Below are 23,144 nucleotides of genomic sequence, written 5' to 3' on the forward strand. Positions count from 1 at the left end.
CAAATGCAATATTATTTTGGACATTTCACAAAAAGCCACCAGAAAACGGAGCAGTGAATAAACGTCCCAAAAGGTAAACAGACACCAAACAGCCAAAAACCATAGCAGAATCTGCATCTCTGTTGAAATAATTAATAGTAAAAAATGGAATCCCTATAAATATGTTTATTCCATGTAATACCGCAAATAACCACAGGCAGGTGCACGTGTCACATTGCTTGGACAGTAAATAGAAGAGTTCAGTCCCCAGAATAAATGACTTATTATTGAAGACTGCCAACTACAGAGTTCATGTCGAATTGATTAAGAATTCTAATACTAACGCAGTGTAGCAATGTTGTAATATGAAAATGTACAGGAAAATGTGCCAGTTTCAAACACGTATTTGAACTTAGCTACGCTGCCCCACTGAAAAAGGAATAACTTTACCTTCAAATGTTTTTTGGGTTGGTTTTTTTGTCTCCAATGTGTGTCTTCAAGCTTTCACATTCAGACAGCAGAGATAACAGACTGGAGGTCAGTCTCGTGTAGCCAGCAGGAAATAATAGAGCCAGTTTAAACAATTGCCTCCACAGGAGGAGTCACATTTTATCCCCCAAATGCTACACTTGTGCAACATTATAGGGGAAAAGTAAACACACTGAATCAAGACAATGATTTTCACTGTCCACACTGTAATTTCAGTCCTCACACAAGTGTAGCAACATTTGTCACACGCACACACACACACAAATGCAGGATTCCGTCCATACATGTCATATTTGTGGTGTGTTGTTCTCTCCCTTTGCTTTAAAGACTTGTGGTTGGCAGTTAGAAGGAGATCTCAGCCTTAAGTCGAGGTGTTTGTTCCGTCTTTGCCCACTCAGTGTCCAGCGTGATCTGTGCAGCTCCGTCAGGGACACGAGGACATCTCAGCTGTCCGAGCAGCTGTTGACGAGATGCCATCTGTGGACGCTCCGAGCTTCCAACAGCCGGCTGCGAAAACTGAAAAACATCGCACGGCTCCGCACATTCCGCTGCGTGTTCAGGGTTGACCTAGCCAGAGCGTGACCGGGGTTCAGCGTTCATATAGACATACACGTTAATGGAGAAAAAGTGTCAGCCAGTATCAATATCTAGGGCTAATAATAGAGTCACAGCTTTCCTTTAAAGCCCATATGGACAAATTGTGTAATTGTGTCACTCCAGGCTCACTCCTCTACAGTCAGGTCAGCGAGGAGCCCCCAAATGTGGACAAAGTAATTGTATAGCAAGTGTGTGAATGTGTGTTTTGTGCCATATTGTGCAGGTGCTGTGCGCTCTGTGCTCCCCCGACGCCAGCGTCATTGTTACATCAGCGTCTCGTCACGTCTTTAACCACGTTTGTCTCCTTTTTTAACCACCTGTTTTATGAAATTCTGTCGCCTTTCAAACGAGCTGATGAGGATGGTGAGGGAGATTTGGGGTGTGTTGCTGCGTTAATGTGACGGCGCTGCAGAGGTCGTCCCGCTCACCCCCCTCCTCCTAAATGACACCATTATTGTTAGCGTTCCAGATATGCCAGTCGGTAGCTGGGTAATGTCTCTCTGTACAAGTTTATTTACACGATACTATTCTGTTGTAATGCTGGATAGCAAGATTATACGGAATACATAAATATCAACACATTTTTTTTGTTGTTTTTTTTTGTACAAATTTGCATATAACCAAGAATCAGAAAGGAACAAGAAGTTTGAAATATTACACAGTTGTCCTTAAAATAAAAACAAACACTCATCCTTACAGGGAACAAAGGGGAGGGGGTGACACACACACACACACGCGCACACACACACAGGAAGTGTGCACATGCTCACAGATCTCTAGAACTAGACTCACAGAACAATAGCTGTTAGACGGATGAGAAGTTACAACAAATCTTGGTATATATTTCTCTTAAATCTAGCTCTGGCATGCTCCTGTTGTTCTGTAAACGTGTGCTGATGAAACCAGGTAGCTCCACAGACAGAAAGGAAACCAACGCGCCTGCCCCACTGTGCTCACCCGGAGTCGCGTGTGAAAGAGGAAAAGTCCCGATCTGCCACCTGCAGGGGCCCGTGCAGGGGCCCGTGCAGGGGCCCGTCCCGGCCGGAGGGGGCAGTTCTCCACTAACATCTAGAAAAAAGACCACCACACACACCTACGGTCAATTCAGAATCACCCGCCTATGGTCTTCCCAAAGTCAGCTCCCTGCAGGGTCAGCCTGGAGCTTGTTGCTAGGATACGACCGCCACCCTGAAAGTCACCATCACATACTCTCGATCCACAAAGGTGAACGACTGACGTCGGTACGGTAACGACGGAGGGGAACAAGCTGGTGAAGCAACAAAAGGCCAGAGTGTCTGACACACTGGTGCAGCCGGAGGCGGGCTGTTGCATTTGTCCCCCGCCACGCACGTGCTCGTGCACGCCGAGGCCCTAAAATCCCCCCGCCACCCTTCCCGTCGCACGCCGCCCTCACAACTAAGCATTATGGGTACACGAGCAGGCTCGCTGGGGCATTCCTTGAATCCACCGAAGCTCCAGAAGAGGGTTAAGATGGCGGCTAGGATGGTCCTCCCACGCTGCTGGGGGGGGGGGGGGAGGCTGACGAGGAAAGAGAAGGGAAGACAACGCAGCTCACCGCGGCATCTGTGAGGTAGGTAAAGCCAGGAAAGACGGAGCGCCTTGTGCACGGCGGGGGAGTGGCGGCGTTCCCGCAACAGCGCGTCTCACCAGTGATTATCAGACATTAATGGCGTGCTCCCAAAAGCATCTAAAGACACGCCGAGGCCTCATCAACAAGCTCTGCCTCAGGGGGCAGATCGGAGCCCGGTCGGATCATCGGGAGCTGACAAGAGAGATTCTTTAAAAAGAAAAAAGATGGGCGGCGAATCACGCCACAGAGAGCAGGAGGAAACAAAGCAATAAAAGAAACTATAAATGAGGAAATGAATCATTTCTGCGTCTCAGACAGGATCGCTGCTATTTTCCTCCTTCCCCACCATCATCATCTTCTTCTTTTTGAGGTTGTAATTCTGTAAATCGAGTTCTTTCACACTCGTATTCCTAGTTCCTCGTTTCCTAGTTGTGGCCGCTTGTATCCCTCCCTCGGATCTATATTCTCTGGATCTTGTCCGCCACCACCACTGGGTTCTCCTTCCGGATCTTGGCGGCGGCGTCCGCCTTGTAGTCGTAGGGGCAGTTGTGCTTATCTGAGTATCGGTGGATGCCACAGAACAGGTTTCCACAGCGACAGTCGAACCCTGAAAGCAGAAAAACAACCCCCGGTCACAGCGAGGAGTGAACAGGAACAGGCTTTCCGGCACCACCAGAACCCCCCCCGGCTCACCTGTGAGGCCCACCCTCTTGCGGCACATGAAGCATCTGTTTTTTTTGGGTTTGGGGGTGTCGCCCTTTCCATCGTCACCGCTGGGGGAGGCTAGCGGGGCGGCGCTGGAGGCAGCGGGCTGGTTTACAACTGGCCGAGAGAGCAAAGGGGGCAGAATTAGTCACGGGTGCGTGCTGGAGTCTAAAGAGCCGGGCCTGAACCAGGACCCAGCGCCGAGGAAGCCTCCGCTCTCAGCGGAGACTGCGGGGCGGCGTATTTTTAAACCAGGCTATTTTTAGACGTTTGTGGAGGCCGAAGCTAAGAGCAACAGTTGTGTTCGCTTCTGTTCGGAGGGGCGGGCTTTACCGGGTTCTAGGTGTTCCGCTTTGTCCTCTCTCGAAATGCTCATCTCTGTCATTTGCTGAGTCACAGGAAGAGATCCTTGAGTCCTGAAAGGGAGGAAGAGCTGCCGGTCAGCCAGCTGTTCACACAATCTCCGCCTTAAAGGAAAGCTGAGCACTCCTGACCTCGACATGTCTAGAGAGGACGAAGAGGAGCTCTCCACCTTGGCCAGGCTGGCTTCTAGTCTCTGGATGGCTGAAGCCTCTGAGGTAGGAGTGGCAGCGGAGCCTGAAACATTGGCAGGATTAATGCGGGGTGGGAGACCAGGGAGGAGGGGGAACGCCGCTCATCCGGAGCTGCTCTTACCCAGAGGGCTGAGGGGACTCATGCGGTCGCTGCTCTGCTGCCGGGTCAAGTGTTCCTTGTAGCACACCGAGCACATGCCGTTTGTTCTGGGGTTGCCGTAGAAACCACAACCGGTGGCGCAAAGCATGGGCACCGGGCTCTGGTTCGTCTCCTGGGCCATTGCTAGCAAGAGCGGAAGGGGACAGAATATTAGAACAGCAGGCGGCGATGACTGGAAGCGGAAGCGGAGTCGATATTCCCATGAGAGCGAACGCAGCGCGGTTGTCAGCAGCGCCGGAACTTTGTGACAGCCCACACGAAACAACCTCGAGGAGAAACGTTTGCGGGGAACAAAGCAGGTCAGCGAGGTGGCGCAATCGCCCGCTCCCTTCCTACGGCTCTTGCCACAAGAGGCATTTCGAAACTTCCTGCGTCACTCGGGGCCGAACATGCTGACAAACAGGACCGGTGCGTCAACAACCCGTCATCCGCACGCTCCGCCGCCACACAGCGTCGACGGGAAGCCCCGCGCCGTCACACAGCAGCTGTCGGCTGTGGTTGGCGTGGAGCTCACATGTGCCGACGGTTCACTCAAGGTGGCTCCACCTCACCGAAGCATACAACCGTGGAGCTGCCCCCCCCCCAACACACACACACACACTCCGCCCCTGAGTGTTTACACCGCCGCCTCAAATAAACCTTCTCCTGGAAAAGCTCACACTGGCTCCTCACGTGTTGATCTGCTGACACCTGAAAAGCGGCGGTCTGAAGGGCGTGGGCGGAGCGGCATTATTTATACCAGGAATATATTATATATATATGTTCTCGGTGGTTCTGACAGTCGTGGCCGGGGGCAGAGGAGACGCTGACCTTCTGACACAAAGGCAGGGGCGACGGCGAGCGTCTCCACACGTGTTCACACCTCCCACACCACCACAAACAGGACAGCAGAACTATTTTGCTTTATCTGTAGGCATAAACCACCAGAACGAATCAGATACTGGGGGGTGGGGGGGGTCCAGACGGGTCACAAAAACCACCTCACAAGGAAGGAAAGATGGGAGGCAGCCGGTGTGGCTGGCGTCTGATCCTTGGGCCGCCGAGGGACACGACCCGAAAGGGCTGATCTGATTCCTGCTGGCTGGTTCTAAGCTGGGAATAATTGCTCTGGAAGCTGCAGAACAATAAGGATCCATCAGGGCTGCAGAAAGACACAGTCCAGATCTGCTCTGGCTTCCCTTTGTTTCTCCTTTTCCTCCTTTGTCTACAACCTCTCCGTTTCCTGTCAAAACGACGCTCTTTAACTCCTTTCTAGCTCAGTTTCTATTGAAAACCGGCAGCCTGCGTTACATAATGGCTCTTAAGCACTTTAAAAGCCCAGATCGCCCCGAACAATCCTGTTTGGGGAGAAACTGGCTGCGGGTCGGTAGAAACCAGCTCGCTGTCTGCTTCTCGAGGTTTATTCTTATTATTTCTCTGGTTTCAGACAGAAACCCCCCCCCCCCCCCCCCCCTTCCCAAATGAACCCCTAGAGACAGGAGCCAGCAGAGGCGTCCTCCCTCCCTTGTTTTTCCACTGAGCCAGACGGAGTCACGTTTGGAGGCTTGTGATGTTCCCAGCACGGAGGAGGAAGTGTCCTCAGACAAGCGGACACAACACGGCCGCCTCGGAGGCCGCATCGGCCGCCACCCCCGCACCGTCCCGCACCACCGCGACGAGCCCTCGCTATTTTAAACACGTCGTCTAAAGACACAAGGGTCCAAAATCATCACCTGATGGGAATCGGAGTTTCCGGCGAGCCGACGAAAGGGAAAAGTAGTCGTTTAGTCCAGGAAGGCGATTAAAAAAATAAAAACCAGGTCCGCGTGTCGGCTCCGGCGGCGTCGCTGTCCTCCGTGTCAGGAAAGGTTAGCTGGGTGGATTCTCCCCGGGTCGCCCCCCGCCTCGCTCGGCTTCTTCTGCTCCTCGACTGTCCTTCTCCCCTGGATGACTGTTTGTTTCCTTCTTTGGGAAGGGGCGTGGCCGATGACGTCGCCGCTAATACCGCCCGCCGCCATTGGCTGACCGCGAGGCCCCTGGCTCGCGGCACGGCAGTGCCAGACGGTGGGGGCGGGGAGGAGACAGCGCCGCGCATGCGCACTGCCGGCGTTGCGTTATTACACTTCGCTTCGTCATCCACCCACAATGTCTACCTTTTATTCAGTTCATCGACGTGAATGGATAAAAATGATGACGCGACTGAATGAGATATGAGACGGAAAAAATCTAATAAGAGCATTTGCCTGAAAGTGAAACACACCCCAGTACTGTATCACAATATTATTGGTAAAAAGAGCTGCGGTGGAGCCAGTACTCTTCTGATGGCACACACACACACACACACACACACACACACACCTCAGACAGGATTTCGTCACGCCGCTGACATGGTGACTTCCTGTCATCACAAGATAAGATCAGCGGTCGCTTTGGTTGTGTGAGCCCGTTTTATGGCATCAATGAAGCCACTTTAACTTTAAGAGGAAAGAACAAGCAGAGGTGTGCTGACCCAAGTCCTACTTAAAAACAATAGCCTAGGAGACTCCAAAAGGTGTCTGAGCTCTTTCTATTAAACACAACCTCAAATTTGAGGGAAGAATGAGACCGTCTGTGACTTTTGCACTGTAAAAAAATAAAATCCATCAGTTAATTCAGAAATAGGACATAATGTCTTGGTCATGAAGCCCCTTTCACAACACCCACCTGGTCCAAAACACACTCTTTATCCTGTAATAGCCTGTGATATAAAATGACTTCTCATGTCTGTGAATCAGGTGTGTAGGTCAGGGCTCTTCTATGGATTTGCTTGCTTTTGACTGCTGGAGTTGATATTGATACTCCTGCTGGAGCACAAAAACAGCTCATGGTGTCATTGAGAGTGGGAGATATTGAGCTCCTCATCAGGTGGCTGCTGGGGGTCACGCGCTGCCGGGGGTCAACGAGGGCCGGGGCCACGTGTGGAGTGTGTTGTTAGCAGTAAAAGGTTGTTCCTCTCTTCAGGGATGTTCTTTTCCAGACAAAGGGGAATTCTTTGACTTCTCGCTCCAGAAGGTCGGTTAAAGGAGCAGAAACTTCAGGGATATCCTGAAAACATGTGGCTGACCAAACATGTTCCAACATATTCCTTTAACCATGCAGAGAAGGAAGACCAGCTCTTAGAGTGGGGGGGGTGTGTTTGCTGTGGTGTTGTTTCAGGTAGGAGCATTCCCGGAATGTGCTGTCACTAGAGCAGATTCATGGAAAATCAATGACTCACAGTTCATGTGAAAGCAAAAAGGTTGGAAAATGTTTGGATCATGACCTAACGACGACCTAAATTACTTTGATTTGCCAGAAACATGGAGAATTTCTTACTTTCATCAAGTTAGACATTTCTCTTTCTCTCTTATTTGATCACATTGCCCCCACCACACGCTGCTGCCACCCCCGTCCGTCCTTCACTGCTGCCTGAGGACACTGTCCCAGGCTTCCCTCTGTCCTACTGGTCAAACGGTCCAGCTATTGTTCCAGCAGCAGATCCGTCCTTTGTGCAAACTGTCATCTGGTTTGTTATTGTTGGTTTTGGAGTAAAGTCTCGGTCCTCGCTGCTGCTGCAGGACTCCTTTCACATGTCAACGTCTCCCTAGCTACAGCCCGCATCCTCACAAGGTCCTTCCTGAGGTGCAGCTGAGGGGACACACGTTGATGTGAGCAGCCAAAAGCGACATTGCCATGACAACAGATACACAAAATTTGTCATGAGAGGGTCTGATGATTACGTGAACCTAGAATAGCCTGTTTATAGTTACTAGGCAGAAGATACTGCCCCCCTACACACACACACACACACCACACACACACACACACACACACACACACACACACACAGTGGCACAGCTTGCCCCCTGTCTGGCGTCACTGTGGTGAGACGCTGCTGATAAAGGGGCTTGTGGTGGAAATGGCAGCTTATCCATTTACATAAGCCGTGTGTGGTGCTGGATAAGCTCTGCCCCGAGGGGAGACTAAAGCAGTGCTTTAAAACTTGAGCCCCCATCCCAACATGCACACCAACTTCATGTTGGACGGGGGGGGGTGTTAAAATAATGAAAGCCTATCATTTAATCAACAAAAGGAGCCTGTGAGACGATACCAAGGATTTCATTCATTCACAGGTTTTGCAAGTTTCTGTTTCCTGTTCCGTTTGCATTACTGTGGCTGTAATTATTCAGGGGGGTTTTTAGGGGGGGGGGGAGAAAACATTGTCAGGTGGCAGGCGAGAGAAAAACCTGCCGTCAGTGGATGTAATGAGCCGATCACATGAGCCGGTCCCTCACATCAGCTCATCTCTCATGAAATTACACAAAATAAAGTAGGAGAGGTTCATACTATGCTAACTCCTGCTCTGCTCAAGCCTCAGGCCTCCTCAGCCCTCCTCAGGCCTCCTCACCCCTCCTCAGGCCTCCTCAGACCTCCTCAGGCCTCCTCAGGCCTCCTCAGCCCTCCTCAGGCCTCCTCAGCCCTCCTCAGCCCTCCTCAGCCCTCCTCAGGCCTCCTCAACCCTCCTCAGGCCTCCTCAGACCTCCTCACCCGTCCTCAGCCCTCCTCAGCCCTCCTCAGTCTTCCTCACCCCTCCTCAGCCCTCCTCAGGCCTCCTCAGCCCTCCTCAGCCCTCCTCAGCCCTCCTCAGGCCTCCTCAGCCCTCCTCAGCCCTCCTCCCCCCTCCTCAGCCCTCCTCAGCAGCCTCCCATCCCTTCTCAGCCTCCTCAGGCCTCCTCAGCCCTCCTCAGGCCTCCTCAACCCTCCACAGCCCTTCTCACCCTCCTCAGGCCTCCTCAACCCTCCACCAGCCCCCTTCTCAACCCTCCACAGCCCTCCTCAGCCTCCTCACCCCTCCTCAGCCCTCCTCAGCCTCCACAGCCCTTCTCAGCCCTCCTCAGCCCTCCTCAACCCTCCACAGCCCTTCTTCACCCCCCCTCCTCAGGCCTCCTCAACCCTCCACAGCCCTCCTCAGCCCTCCTCACCCCTCCTCAGCCCTCCTCAGCCCTCCACAGCCCTCCTTCCAGCCCTCCTCAGGCCTCCTCCTCAGCCCTCCTCAGGCCTCCTCAGCCTCCTCCTCACCCCTCCTCAGCCCTCCTCAGCCCTCCACAGCCCTTCTCAGCCTCCTCAGGCCTCCTCAGCCCTCTCAGGCCTCCTCAACCCTACACAGCCCTCCACAGCCCTTCTCAGCCCTCCTCAGGCCTCCTCAACCCTCCACAGCCCTCCTCAGCCCCCCTCCTCAGCCCTCCTCAGCCCTCCTCACCCCTCCTCAGCCCTCCTCACCCTCCACAGCCCTCCACAGCCCTTCTCAGCCCTCCTCACCCCTCCTCACCCCTCCCCAGCCCTCCTCAGCCCTAAAAAGGCAGAGTGCAACAGTGCTTCACATGTCCGGAACAACATGATCTCGTGAGTTGCCATTTTGATTGTTCTTGTGCGTTGCGGCCTTGTGCTTTGCATCTGTCATACGACACTGCGAATCCACGCCTGCCTGCGGTGAAAAAATGTAAACGCCTGTGTGTATTTGCATGTGTGTAGAGCAGATGTCCTGTGTTCTGCTGGGTGGCCCTGACTGGCTGCTCGCTGTGGCTGCTGCCTGATCCGGGCGGGCCTGGCCACGTGCTTGTCTGACGGGGAGGACAAGACACGCCTCCCCACCTTTAATCTGTCAACAGCAGCAGCCAAGGCCTACCCCTAAAACACCCACAAGCCACAGGGGCCCACCTCCTTGCTTGCTGACAGTGTTTTACTCACGCATACTTCCCATGTTTCCTTTGAGTCACACCTGCTCTGTCGCTCCTCTCAGTCTCAGTTTCTTATCCTTTCCTGTAAGAACAGGACGGAACCTCCCCACAGTTCTGCAGCCAGAAGAGGAGAGAGATAAAGTGTGTTTCGTACGTTCACTGTTCTGGTTCCAGAAAAAAGAAATGAAAAAGATAGCAGTCATTCTTTCACTTCAACAACCAAGCAACAACAATATAAGAGCAAAACCTGAAAGATTCAGATGCAGCGATCCTTGTTATTGTGCATTCATGTGTGCAGGCTAAACACCTCAAACCTTATTTTCTAAACTGCAACTGGCTCAACTCGTTTAACGACTTTTTCAGTCTGTCGTGAAGGGAAAAACGAGTTTAGTATTAGTGGAGACGAGGCAGCGCCGAGTCCTCCCGATACTCTTCAGCACAAACAGCCTCCAACAAATTAGCTCGGTCTCAAGCTCAGCTGGTTATTCTGCTTTCTCTCTCGCTCCGGTGCTGCCGTTTCCCTACACGTCGTGAAAAGTCAAAGATTTCCATTTTACAGGACCAGCGAAGCACTTTGATCAGGCGGTCGGGCGACACCAGCGTTCCTGTAACCCGAGACAGGACAGCGTGGAACTAAACAAACACACGCCAGCACAAACGATGAGATATTATGTTCTCCGACCTCAGACGTCACTTGTTTTGTGCTTTACAGAGTCTGGAGACAAGGCCGCATAATCCAGCCTTTCTGAAACAGTTTAAAGGGAAGAAATCCTCTGCGTTAGGTTTTTGGAGCTCTGTGGGATCACAGAAAGAATGTTGGGGGTTGAAATCCCCCGGGGTCAGGGGGCTTTTCTGCGTGGGGATTGCATGTTCTCCCCGTGCTCGTGTGGGTTCTCCCCGGGTTCTCCAGCTTCCTCCCACATCCAAACACGTGCAGCTGGAGGAGTGGCTACTTTAAACTGCCCGAAGGTGCCACTGTGAGTGAGTGTAATCGCTTGTGCGCCTGTGTGTGTCCACCCAGCCATGAACTGGGTGCACCCCTCCTCTTGCTCAAAGGCAGCTGGGATGGGCTCCAGCAGCCCCATGTGACCCCACTAATGAAGCAGCCGTGGAAAATGGACAATGGGGATAATGTCAGTGTCCTTTCCCAGACCTTTCTATGAACCTAAAACAAAACTATCTGCATATTTTTAAAAAAGAAAGATGTTGAGCAAAGGATATTTGCACCTATTTGAAAGTCTTGTAATGTAAAGGTTGACTTATTTTCCTATTGTTTTGACGTCAGTCTCTGCTCCTGTGGCCTCGATGACCTCGGTGACTCCAGCCAGATATAGACCCGATATGTTTCCCTACTCTGGACTAGTTGATGCACTCTATACTGTCACACATCCAAATGAACAAACATTCACAGAAACAGACGCAGAAGATACTGTAAGTCAGGCCAGGACAAGGCACAGACACGGGCACAGACACGGGCACAGACACGGGCACAGGCACGGGCACAGACACGGGCACAGACACGGACACGGGCACGGGCACAGGCACGGGCACGGGCACGGGCACGGGCACGGGCACAGGCACGGGCACAGGCACGGGCACGGGCACAGACACGGGCACAGACACGGGCACGGGCACAGGCACGGGCACGGGCACAGGCACGGGCACAGACACGGGCACAGACACGGGCACAGGCATGGGCACAGGCACGGGCACAGGCATGGGCACAGACACGGGCACAGACACGGGCACAGACACGGGCACAGACATGGTTATCTAGGGCGCCATCTGCTGGAGAGAGGGCTTGTTGCCCAAAATAAAATAAAGTAAATAGACTGCCAAAAGTTACATTTAAAAAAATAAATAAATAACATTATTGAGTATAAAAAGAAAATAAACCCTCAGATAGGGCACAGAAATGGCTGGTGCCCGCTTTTGGTAAAGGAAAAGATACCTTCCCAGGGCAGAGATGTCTCTCCTCCCTCTCTCCTCCTCTCTCCCCCTCTCTCTCCTCCTCTCTCCCCCTCTCTCCTCCCCTCTCTCTCCTCCCTCTCTCTCCTCCTCTCTCTCCTCCTCTCTCTCCTCCTCTCTCTCCTCCTCTCTCCCCCTCTCTCCCTCTCCCCCCTGGTGGACCTGGAGGTTTGAATGATGGAGGAAGAGCTGCAGCCGAGGCAGGTGCCTGTTCTGGGGCGGAGAGAATGGCAGGAAGAACCCGTGTTTCTATCCTCAGGCCTCATCCTGTGGGACAGGTCACATTTAACCGAGAGGCGTTTGGCCCTTTTCTTGGGTTCTGTGATTGCAACACCCACCAGAGGTCTGTAGAAATTTAAAAGCACCAAGAATTTATGTTCTGCTGAACATGTCATTGTCAGGAGTTTGTTCATGTCAGGATCAGACCACACCAAGTTAGCCAGAGTTTGACCCGACAGACACACCGTGGCCGATTATGGGATGTCGGATCCCAGCACAGGCATCTTTTTGTGGTGTGATGTAATTACAGCTTGTTGATCTGGTGTTTTGGACCCTCCTGACATGGGAAGTCTGTTTTGTCCTGTCCTCCCTTCATCCGTCTCTCATAACCTTGATTACTCTTATTGCCCTCATGTCCCCTCCCATCTATTTAAAGCTGATGTGGTGACTTCAGCCGGTACCAATCCATGAGGGCTGAATACTGAGAACTTGAGGACATGAAGAAGGGACATGCCTGTGGATGAAGTGACCAGAGGATCGTGAGCGTCTTCTACCCGAGGCAGGTGGAGAGACCAGGAGGTGTTATGATGCCAAACATCGCAGGGCTGCCTTGAGCTCCTGGTTCACTTGATCAGTCTGGCTGTTGATTTGAGGTGGTATCCTGAGGACCAGCTGGATCACACCCCCAGTGCTTGGCAGAAGACCCTGGAGATTTGAAAGCTAAAGTGTGGACCACAATGTCCTGTCCTTGGAGCCAAATAACATGAAGGATCAGGAATCGTGCAGTTTCCAGCACAGAGGGCAACTTGGGTGGAGGGACGAAACGAACCGCCTTGGGAAAAGATCAGGATAGTTGTGTTGCGCCCCCATGGGGGTAGTCCTGTCAGAAAGTCTGTAGGGGATCCGTGGAATCTGTGGGGAATGGGTAAGGAGCACAGATGATGTGGGGCCTGAGTGTGAGGCACGGAGCACTGGAAGCTTCTGTCTTTGTTAAAGAACTGGTTTGGAGGGATGAACATGGACAAGTTCTCTGTGTAATCTGATAGAAGCTGTTGGTGGAAACCTAAAAGATTCCTTTATTATTCAAATTATCCATGACAATAGTTGATCTCCAAGCTTCTCAACTCTAGATCTGCTCTTTACACAACTTATGTGACACGTTTGTCTGATTAAAAGCATCAACTCATGAAAACACAAGTTGAAATATGGAAATAAAAGGGGAAATCTCAAACTGATGAACACAAATTCATTTGTTTCCACTCAGTTTTTCACTAAATGCGATTTAAAATCAGAATCAAACCTTTTGGAGTTGCTGCCGTCTAAAACTGGACTAAAACCACCACTTATAGGAATGACGAAAGTTTGAGTTCGACGAATAAGCATTTTATTCCAAAACACTCAGACTAAATCTAAAATGGCTGCCAGGATTTTAGTCCAGCTCTGAAGAGGCCAAAATCAACACTAGCAACATCAAAACCACCCGTAAAGATGAAAATGGCTGGAGAGGACCTGCTGAACTGCACGTTTTATTCAGGATGAATGAGAAGGGACACAGAGAAACTTGCTTTCTGAGTCTGTGGAGACTCCAACATCTTCTCTTCAGCAGAGAAGATGGTGGAAGCAGGGACGCTGTTCAGGGAGGATGAGGAGGCTTTTATTTCAGACGCCTCCACGTCTTCCACTTCCACACCCTCCAGATCTTCCTCTTTTTCTTCTCCACATCTCCTGTGGTGAGCTGTTAAATGACAAACATTTGTTTTTGATCTCATTTTAAAAGGTGAAGCTTCTCAGAGGTGCCTGAAGGACCAACGTACCTGAAGCTCTTCCACTTTTTGTTTCACCATCTTCTGGAGCATCTCCTCCAGCTCTCTCTCTCTTTTGGTCCACTCTTCAGCTCTGGCCTCCCAAAGCTCTGAGAGATCTTGGTGGGTCTTCAGGAAGACTTTCTCTTTTTCACAGAGCTCCTTCTTCAAAGCCTCCTCCCTGTCTGACAGCTCTTTTTTGAGCTTCTCAGTCTCAGCAGAGAGCTCCCTCCTCAACCTCTCTCCATTTTCCTCCAGCTCTCTCTGGTGGAGTTGCTGGTTTTCTTCCAGCTGCAGCTGGAGGTTTTTCTCCAGAGTCTCACACTTGTTCCTGTTCTCCTGCAGAGCCTCCTGAGCATCATTCAGCTCATTCATGATATTAATGTAGGCAATGGTCCTCATTTTCCTCTTCCTGACAGCCGCGTTGACCTCCTTGGTCTTATCTTCCAGGAGGTCTTTGAGACGTTTGACCTCATTCTGACACTGCTTCAGTGCTGTCTGAAGGTCCATCATCTCTTTATGCAGATGCTGGTTTTCTTCTGTCTGGAGGTGTGTTTGTAACATCTGCATTTCCAAATGAAGACAGAAGAACACATTTAGTTTAGATTCTTACAGCAGAACCAGCAGGAACCACACAAGTTTTAATATTTCTAACAGAAGATCGTTGATAGAAATCAGTGACTGGGCTGAAATGAAACTCTCCAGTGTCTGTTTAAGACGACTAAAACCATCTTACCGAGCGGTGTGGCTTCATTTGATCGGCCGTTGTCCTGTTGCTAAAGCAGATGTGATCCTGTTTTCATCCAAAGCTGAGCTGCTGTTGTGGCCCTCAAAGTTCCAGAACTGAGACCAACCAGCAGCTCACGCTGCTCTTCTAGGGAGACATGAAAGAGCCCATCATCAAAGACTAGTGTGCAAATATCAAAGCTTCGTCTTTGATGTTCTTTCATCTTCAAAGATAAATTATGCCTCAACATTTTTTCTAAACATAGCAACGAATGAAGAGCTTTGCCTCCTTTAAATTAAGACAAAATATAAAACTTAATTTTGCGTGTTTGCAAAAAACATGAAGGAACTTGTGCGCTGGTGTTTTCTGCTTGGTTTTTATCTTTAATTCAGCATAAATAAAAGAAAAAGTTGATGTCGTTAGATGGCATATTTCCATCTTTACCTTACTTCACCACTAGGTGGCAGAAGAGACCCGAGCTTGATTTTTCTGACAGTAAACTCACGCCAAATGCTTCCTGAACTATCACAGTTATATAGTTGGTGGGAGCACCAACTGGCTCTGTGTGTGTGTGTGTGTGTGTGTGTGTGTGTGTGTGTGTGTGTGTGTGTGTGCGCGCGTTGTGATGGATTTGAGTCCACCATATTTGTCTGATTGTCACCCTGCAGGAAGAATGATTGTGTTTTATTATGATGATCTGGCTCCGCCCCCAGCCTCTTCCTATCCTCTTCCTGTCCAGCATCTACACCATTCCCACCATTCCTCCGTCCTCTGACTGCAGACCCTTCAGGTAATCGCCGGGTTCCTGCTAACGAACAAACGCGTCATTTCCATGATTAGTCCTGCTCGGTGTCACCATGATGCTCTCGTTCTTAGTGACGCATGTTTGATGTGATCCAGGAGACGCTGGAGTCTGACTTCCCTGCTTGGTTGAGTCAAGTGTTGAGCTATGTGTCACTTATTAGCCCTCTAGGGGGCGCCCCAGTTTGAAAACCACTAACAGAGGTGATTTTATGTTTTCATGTTGGCCATTTATTACTTGCAGAGTCATAAACAAGCTAATGTAATCTAAAGCAACAACAACAGCAGCAGCAGCAGAGCAGCAGCAACAGCAGCAGCAGCAACAACGACAGCAACAACAACAGCAGCAGCAGCAAGCAGCAGCAGCAACAACAGCAACAACAGCAGCAGCAGAGCAGCAGCAGCAGAGCAGCAGCAGCAGAGCAGCAGAGCAGCAGCAGCAGCAGCAGCAGCAGAGCAGCAGCAACAACAGCAGCAGAGCAGCAGCAGCAGAGCAGCAGCACAGCAGCAGAGCAGCAGCAGCAGAGCAGCAGCAGCAGAGCAGCAGCAGTAGCAGCAGCAGCAGCAGCAGCAGCAGCAGCAGAGCAGCAGCAACAACAGCAGAGCAGCAGCAGCAGCAGCAGAGCAGCAGAGCAGCAGCAGAGCAGCAGCAGCAGCAGCAGAGGAGCAACAACAGCAGCAGAGCAGCAGCAGCAGAGCAGCACAAGAGGATCTGACTGTTGTCAGCTGATTTTCTTCTCAAATGTTTCTGCTGCAGGAACCTGGAGGAAACTGCAGCCAGAGACCAGATCATGGACCCAACGGACCTGAGCCTACTGGAGATGTGGGGACCTGGCCCCACAGCCTGTCTCTATGGCAACCACACAGCCCAGATAAAGAAACCAAACCAGAGATATTCAACATCAGCTCTGGTCCATATTCTTCCAGTACTCATTTAATCCGATTATTAATCATGTGGTCGTTGAGCTGCTGTTATTTAAGCCAGTTTGGCTCTTCATATTCCTGTTTTCATGCTACAGCGCTGATTAAACTTTTGGCTTAATCTTGTTTCTTTTCTACACTTTTCTATGAGGAAGTTCTCAAACATGCACCCACCGTTTAAACAGGAAATAAAGCTGCCAAAATCCCAAACAGGTGCAGCTCTTTGCCATGGACCTGCGTCCACATAACCTGTCATCGTGCACATTAATTATGCTCATATGATGCCAAATCTACTGATGATCATGATTAATTAATGGAGCCAAAACATGAAGTATTTATCCTGTTATTTATTTAACTGACTCCAACTCAGCTTCCGTCCACCTTGGGAAACCTGCACCAGCAGATCTGGGAGTGTGTTCTGTGCTACGATCCAACGGAGACACCCCGGCACTGATCCGGATGCTCTCTGAGTCTGTCCTGGACACTGTGAGATGGACAAGTCTCTGAGAAGGTGTAGCGAGCGTCTGCTGGCAGCTCTAAAGCTGCTGCTGATGAGAGAGTGACCCTCTCTGTGTAAGCAAGCCCGTATCTCCTGTTTCCTGATGCATTATTAAAAAGGTCAGATGTGACTAAAACAGGCAGGAAGTGGCCCCGGTGGCCCCAGATGACCAGCAGAAGCTGCAAGCTAACTGGATGTCTCCTCAACCTTTCACCAGTTGTGGTCAGACTCTGCCAAACTAGAGGGACCGAGCAGAGATGAGCTGACTCTGTCTACAAGGCCACAGCCAGAACCTCCTCATCCTCTTCATGGAGAGTTCCAGCGTCTCCCTCCCAAGACCCAATCAAACAGATCCCTTCAATCTCTTGTCCCGCCTGCCTTTGGGCTCTGAGCTGGGTCACGCCTACATGTTCCCCTGCTGCCTCCGGCTGTCATCTAACTTTAATGGTGCCTAATTGGGTCCACATTTACACTCTGGTGTCTCCTTTCTGGGCCGAGACCGCATAGCTCCAACTACTGCGCTCCTTCCTCACGCTCAGTAACCAGCTTTAGGAAAAGGACTGAACCTTTTTGTCCTTCTTCCGTTTGGATCGACCATTTCAGACCCTCATTGTTCAGCTTCCCTTTAATCGCTTCAATATTAATGAACTCACGATTGACGGGCTGATTGTCCTCGACCGTCGTCAAGGAGTCGAGTTGTTCACCGAGCAGCGTCACCGTGCTGCACAGCTGTTCCTGTGTGTGTGTGTGTGTGTGTGTGTGTGTGTGTGGGTCCAGGCTTCATGACTTCACCATGGCTCAGCCTCTAACACCGCGTGACTGATGACGAGGAGGCCGAAACAGGAGGAAGACCGGAGAACCTCGAGGAGAGGAGAAGAGAAGAGAAGAAGATGCCTACGAAGAGGAGAACCGATACCGTGATAGACGTTGAGGACGGTGAGAGCAGCATTCAGCAGCATTGTGTCTCTTCGTCTCGGGGTGTGTGTAACTGTGTGTGTATTTTCACAGTTGGCATGGAGGTCGACGCTGTCGTTGATAGTGGAAGCGAAAGTGAGTCACACATGAAGATTTTGCTGGTGTTTCCTTTGGTTCTGCTCCACACGAAGCAACAGTTTGATCTAAAATGTCTCTGCTGTCCAGGTGAGGACAGGAAAAGGACCAGACAGAGAAGAGCTAAAGAACATCGTAAAGCTAAACGCACCCGTGATGAGGAGGAGGAGGAGGAGGATGAAGAGGATGAACATGAAGAGCCAAGAAGGAAAAAAGGAGGAAGGAAAAAAAACAAACCTCGAGAAAGTGATGAAGACGACGAAGGAGACAAGCGAAGTGTGAAAAGTAGAGGCTCAAAGGCCTCCAGAAGAAAAGCCAGGGAGGAGAGCGAAGAGGAGAGCGAAGAGGAGGCTCCTAAAAGGACCAAGCAGGGGAAGGCAAGATCCAAACAGGAGAAGGAGGAGCGCAATAAGGAGAAGAAGGGGAACGTTAAAGGAAAAGCAGCGACGAAGGATAAAGGTGGCAACAAGGACAAGAAGAAGAAGAAAGGAAGATCCAGCAGGTGCCGTCTGCCGTCCTTCTGACTCTCTGAGTTTGTTTTAGGGTTGAAACCGGTTCGATTCTTCCAGGAGTGTGAAGCTTCGTGGCCCATCAACCTCAGAAAGAGTCACGATGTGGAGCTTTCACATGATTGGCTGCATTTACAAAGCGTGAAAAGTGTTTCTCTGTAACTATCGTGGCCAGTAGCTCTAACGAGGTCTGACATCTTTCCCTGTATCAGCTCTTCTTCATCGTCTTCTTCGTCTGATGAAGACTCCCTGTCGGAGGGAGAGATCGAAGCCCTGAAGGAACAGGTAGAGGAGAAAAAGAAGCTGATCACCACAATCAGAAATCAGCCCTGGCGCATGAAGAGACGACTCGTGGTGCTCAAGTAAACACCAGAGTTTGGCCAAAGTTCCTCCTCCCTGTCTTTGCTCGTCATTCCTTGTGCTATCTCCTCTCTTCGTGCTGTGATCGTGGTGACGAATAACACACTTTCTATTTTGGTTCCCCTCAAAGAAAAAAGAAAAACAACCAATTCTTGGCTGTGGTGAAGCCGCACGGGGACGGTTGAGAGAAACACTTCAGTTTAACACCCAAATCAAGCAAATGATAATCACACTCAAATATTTGTTCCACCATTTTCACAGCTTTCATTAGAATGTGTGAAGAAGTTCTGGAAGTACAGGAACTCTGTGACCTCCCTGCTTCCTGTGGAATCTCACTGATCCAGTAGCTTGCTGGTAAAACCTTCCTTTTCTGTGGACGTTGCTCACGGACGTGCGTCTCTTCCCAAACAGGGAGGCCCAGGAATTTGTTGAGAAGTTTGAAGGAGCTCTTGGGAAAGGAAAAGGTCGCAAGCTCTACGCGTTCAAAGTCATGATGGCAAAGGTAGATCAAACTACGGGAACCTGAGGATAAGATCAAGATGGGTACGGTTCATATGAGAGAGGAGAGGGGGAGGGAGAGAGAGATGGGAGAGAGAGAGAGGGTGATGGGAGGGAGGAGAGAGAGAGAGAGGGTGATGGGAGGGAGGGAGAGAGAGGGGGGAGAGAGGGGGGAGAGAGGGAGAGAGAGAGGGAGAGAGAGGGGGGAGAGAGAGAGGGGAGAGAGAGAGGGAGAGAGAGAGAGGGTGAAGGGGGAGAGAGGGAGGGAGAGAGAGGGTGAAGGGGGAGAGAGGGAGGGAGAGTGAGGGAGAGAGGGGGGAGAGAGAGAGAGGGGGGAGAGAGGGGGGAGAGAGAGAGAGAGAGGGTAGAGAGAGGGGGGAGACTGAGAGAGACGGGGTCTGAGTGTTGGGGGTCATCACTTTCTCCCCATGAACACATGACAACACTCCAAGCAGACAAACGGGGGAGAAGAAGACGAGGACTTGAAGTGACATTTTACTCTTTACTTTCCAGAAACTGATCAAGTTTAAACGAGACTTTGCCAACTTCAAAACCGCCTGTATACCCTGGGAGAGGAAGATAAAGGACGTAGAAAGTTGGTATCCAAACACATCAGACATCAAAAGAAAGGAATCGTCATCTTCCTAACGAGCTGACATACCGATCGAACTAGGTCACTTTGGATCATCTGTAGCTTCCTACTTCATCTTTCTACGGTGGATGTATGGGCTGAACATGGTGCTGTTTGGCCTGATGTTTGGCCTGGTGATGCTGCCTGAGGTACCTGAGTCGGTATAAAGAGCCTCAAATGTCTTGTAATCAGTACATTCACCCCATGCTTCTCCTGTTTAGGTGCTTATGGGTCTTCCATATGGTTCCATTCCCAGGAAAACCGTACCTCGAGAGGACCAGGCCACCGCCATGGACTACTCTGTGCTTTTGGACTTTGGAGTGAGAAACATTGCTTTGAATCTAAGTTCATGTGTAGAAGCTGCCTGTGTAGGAGGATCAAACACAAACCCAGCACAGATGCTCATCCAGCACAGTTGGACCAATTTTGGTCCATGTAGGACTGTTTTTTCCCCATAAAAATTCCTATTTTGCACCACACCAATGGGGGAAATCCTGTCTGTACATTATGGGTATCGCCCCTACGTCCGTGTGTGTTCAGTGTTTAGGTCTCATCAGTATGCCTGCCTAAAACTGGAATATTGACTTACCCTGTTCTCGACCTCTGCCTGTCGTCGACAGGGTTACTGCAAGTATTCCTTTTTGTTCTATGGATACTACAACAATGATCCAACTATCGGGGTGCTCAAGTTCAGGCTGCCACTGTCCTACCTGTTGGTGGGTGTTGGGATATTTGGATACAGCCTGATGGTGGTCATAAGAACGTAAGACGTAACGCAGACAGACACGCCAACACATCGACACATTACCTGTGGATGCCGCTTCCCTGATCTGTCCTCGATGACCTTCATGGCGTTTCTTCTCAGGATGGCTCGTAATGCAAATGAAGGAGGTGATGGAGGGGAGGAGGGAGAATTCACCTTCAGCTGGAAGATGTTCACCAGCTGGGATTATCTGATAGGAAACCCTGAGACTGCAGACAATAAGTACGCCTCCATCACCACCAGCTTCAAGGTCAGGATGACAACCTGCTGACAGAGCTCATGGTTAACGTGAGAGAAGCTCATTTCTCCTGTGTTTGAGTAACTGGAATGATTTTGTCTCCGTGTAGGAATCCATTGTAGATGAACAGGAGAACCAGAAAGATGAGAACATCCACCTTAGACGGTTTCTCAGGGTTTTGGCTAATTTTCTCATCATCTCCTGCCTCGGAGGAAGTGGATACCTCATCTACTTTGTGGTGAAGCGCTCTCAGGAGTTTGCCCAGAGTGATAAACAGAATCTGTCCTGGTTTGAGAAGAACGAGGTGAGTCGCTGGAGAACATTAGCGGAGGGACAGTGGCAAATGTTGTTGTGGCTTGAAAACGAGTTGTCGTTGAACAGGTGGAGTTTGTCATGTCTCTGCTGGGGCTGGTGTGTCCTCCTTTGTTTGAGACCATCGCAGAATTAGAGGATTATCATCCTCGCATTGCCCTCAAGTGGCAGTTGGGAAGGATTTTTGCACTTTTCCTGGGAAATCTTTATACCTTCCTCTTTGCCCTGTTTGATGAGGTGAACGCCAAGGTACGATACTCAGGTTTCCTCATGGTTGCTTCTCACTCCTGCGTCACATCTCTTTCTCTAATATTTTGTCAATAATTCAACTCAACATCGATGGCTGAGTTTCAACAGCTACTTTATTCATTTCAATGAGATGATTATGATCAATTTTTCTGGCTTCTTCTTTGTTTTGTGAGTTGTTTCCCCGGGTTTCCAGTCTGTTTCCCTCATCTGGGATCCAAGTTGAAAGGAAACCGTAAATGCTAACAACAGCGTTTGATGTGTTTTACATTCACCAGCTGGAAAGTGAGAAGGTGATAAAGAACTCCACCGAGTGGGCACTGAATCAGTACTATGCAAACTACAGCTCCTTCTTCAACACGACAGACGTTCCCCTACCAAACGTGCACCCGGCGGACGTCATCAGAGGACCCTGCTGGGAGACAGCCGTGGGAATAGTCAGTAAAGTCCCGGTCCAGAACTCTGGCTCCATCCTGGAGCATCTGTAAAAACACACTGTCTGATTTCCTTGTTATGTTTTATCTGCTTTCATGCTGTTCAGGAGTTTGTGAAGCTGATAGTTTCAGACATTCAGGTGACGTACTTGACCATCCTGGTTGGGGACTTTGCGCGGGCCGTAATTGTCCGCTTTCTTAATTACTGCTGGTGTTGGGACCTGGAGGCTGGATTTGTGAGTAGCTACAGTGTGTTTGTGTTGTGTGTTTTCATTAAAGAAGGAAAGGGTTTCACTTAGTTTGACACCTTAGAAACAACAATACACTCATTCTGCAGCTTTTTGCTGATTTATTGGAAGAAAGAAACTTTCAAAACTGTTGTGTCACAAGTCGTGTTGGATTCGAGTGAACCTGACACGACTCTGAGACATGAGGACAGACAGCTGATCCGAGCCGTCCAGCGTAACAGGACACTGCACACAAAACTTAACTACAAAGACAGAGACACAGCGCAGCAAAAGGCAGAGAGCCGGGGAAAGATAATGCAAATGATTTATTCATTTGTGCTTTTTCTAGCCTTCATATGGAGAGTTCGACATCAGCGGGAATGTGCTGGGGCTAATCTTCAATCAAGGAATGATATGGTGAACAATATTCATGCCAGTGATCTCGTCTTCTCCTGTGACACAATGTTAATGCCGAGTTGATGCAGCTAGAGCCAAAGTCCACATGTAGCTAACCGTGTTGCTTCTTTAGGATGGGAGCATTTTACGCCCCGGGTCTGGTGGGGCTGAACGTCTTACGGCTCCTGAGCTCCATGTACTATCAGTGCTGGGCAGTGATGTGTTGTAACGTTCCTCATGAGCGAGTCTTCAAGGCTTCAAGGTCCAACAACTTCTACATGGGGCTGTTGCTGCTTGTGCTGTTCCTCAGTCTGCTGCCTGTTGTCTACACTATCATGACCTTATCACCATCCTTCGACTGTGGACCATTTAGGTCAGTCATACAAGTAAGGGCTGTCCGATAAACGCTCGCTTGCTATCACTATCAGATCCATCAGGCTCAGCACGCGAAGGTTTGGACACACAGGTACAGAGTCAGGGTTCAAGCTCCGATCAATCTGTTTAATCAGTCGATCAGGCTTGCATCAGGCATGCAAGTAATCAGGCCAAGGTCCAAAATAACCCGACAGACTCAGAGGTCAAAATGAGAATTCTGGTAAAAATTTACTGGGAAACACTCAAGTAAAAAATTCTGTTACATTCACATATCACAAGACGACCTGACGCAGAGGGGAAACGCAGCTTGTACTCATGCGGAGGGGGAAAACACAGGTGGAACACACTAGGGTGGATT

At 50.3% G+C, this 23,144-nt stretch overlaps 3 protein-coding genes and 1 long non-coding RNA gene across 7 annotated transcripts in view; 2 read left to right on the forward strand and 2 right to left on the reverse strand.

The window, feature by feature from the left end:
• Window positions 1-1,555: 1,555 nt before the first annotated feature.
• On the reverse strand, window positions 1,556-6,033 carry zfand5a (zinc finger, AN1-type domain 5a). The gene is made up of 6 exons (XM_057032360.1): window positions 5,788-6,033; window positions 4,037-4,198; window positions 3,856-3,958; window positions 3,695-3,777; window positions 3,350-3,478; window positions 1,556-3,263 (listed from the first exon to the last, which is right to left on the reverse strand). The coding sequence occupies exons 2-6, from the start codon at window positions 4,194-4,196 to the stop codon at window positions 3,115-3,117; spliced, it is 624 nt and encodes a 207-aa protein (XP_056888340.1). The 5' UTR covers window positions 4,197-4,198; window positions 5,788-6,033; the 3' UTR covers window positions 1,556-3,114.
• A 7,325-nt stretch (window positions 6,034-13,358) lies between these two features.
• Window positions 13,359-17,493, reverse strand: LOC130525517 (paramyosin-like). Its single transcript, XM_057032358.1, has 4 exons — window positions 17,401-17,493; window positions 14,536-14,673; window positions 13,812-14,363; window positions 13,359-13,732 (listed from the first exon to the last, which is right to left on the reverse strand). The coding sequence occupies exons 2-4, from the start codon at window positions 14,551-14,553 to the stop codon at window positions 13,652-13,654; spliced, it is 651 nt and encodes a 216-aa protein (XP_056888338.1). The 5' UTR covers window positions 14,554-14,673; window positions 17,401-17,493; the 3' UTR covers window positions 13,359-13,651.
• On the forward strand, window positions 15,044-16,374 carry LOC130525521 (uncharacterized). Its single transcript, XR_008950512.1, has 3 exons — window positions 15,044-15,316; window positions 15,403-15,531; window positions 16,085-16,374. It is a non-coding gene; the product is annotated as an uncharacterized LOC130525521 (long non-coding RNA).
• The window catches only part of tmc2b (transmembrane channel-like 2b), a 7,913-nt gene continuing 2,205 nt past the window's right edge, over window positions 17,437-23,144 (forward strand). Inside the window, exons 1-16 of one of the 4 annotated variants that reach the window (XM_057032340.1) lie at window positions 17,495-17,683; window positions 17,756-17,797; window positions 17,888-18,299; window positions 18,519-18,668; window positions 19,078-19,168; window positions 19,678-19,759; window positions 19,838-19,944; window positions 20,017-20,115; window positions 20,416-20,558; window positions 20,661-20,808; window positions 20,906-21,100; window positions 21,178-21,357; window positions 21,633-21,791; window positions 21,896-22,024; window positions 22,365-22,432; window positions 22,545-22,784. In XM_057032340.1, the coding sequence (XP_056888320.1) occupies window positions 17,638-17,683; window positions 17,756-17,797; window positions 17,888-18,299; window positions 18,519-18,668; window positions 19,078-19,168; window positions 19,678-19,759; window positions 19,838-19,944; window positions 20,017-20,115; window positions 20,416-20,558; window positions 20,661-20,808; window positions 20,906-21,100; window positions 21,178-21,357; window positions 21,633-21,791; window positions 21,896-22,024; window positions 22,365-22,432; window positions 22,545-22,784 (2,291 nt within the window). In that variant the 5' untranslated portion in view covers window positions 17,495-17,637. Of the gene's footprint in view, window positions 17,684-17,755; window positions 18,300-18,518; window positions 18,669-19,077; window positions 19,169-19,677; window positions 19,760-19,837; window positions 19,945-20,016; window positions 20,116-20,415; window positions 20,559-20,660; window positions 20,809-20,905; window positions 21,101-21,177; window positions 21,358-21,632; window positions 21,792-21,895; window positions 22,025-22,364; window positions 22,433-22,544; window positions 22,798-23,144 lie in introns of all 4 variants that reach the window. The other 3 variants (XR_008950508.1, XM_057032339.1, XM_057032342.1) reach the window with 3 other exon arrangements.

Source organism: Takifugu flavidus, chromosome 5, assembly GCF_003711565.1.
Source record: "Takifugu flavidus isolate HTHZ2018 chromosome 5, ASM371156v2, whole genome shotgun sequence".
NCBI lineage: Eukaryota > Metazoa > Chordata > Actinopteri > Tetraodontiformes > Tetraodontidae > Takifugu > Takifugu flavidus.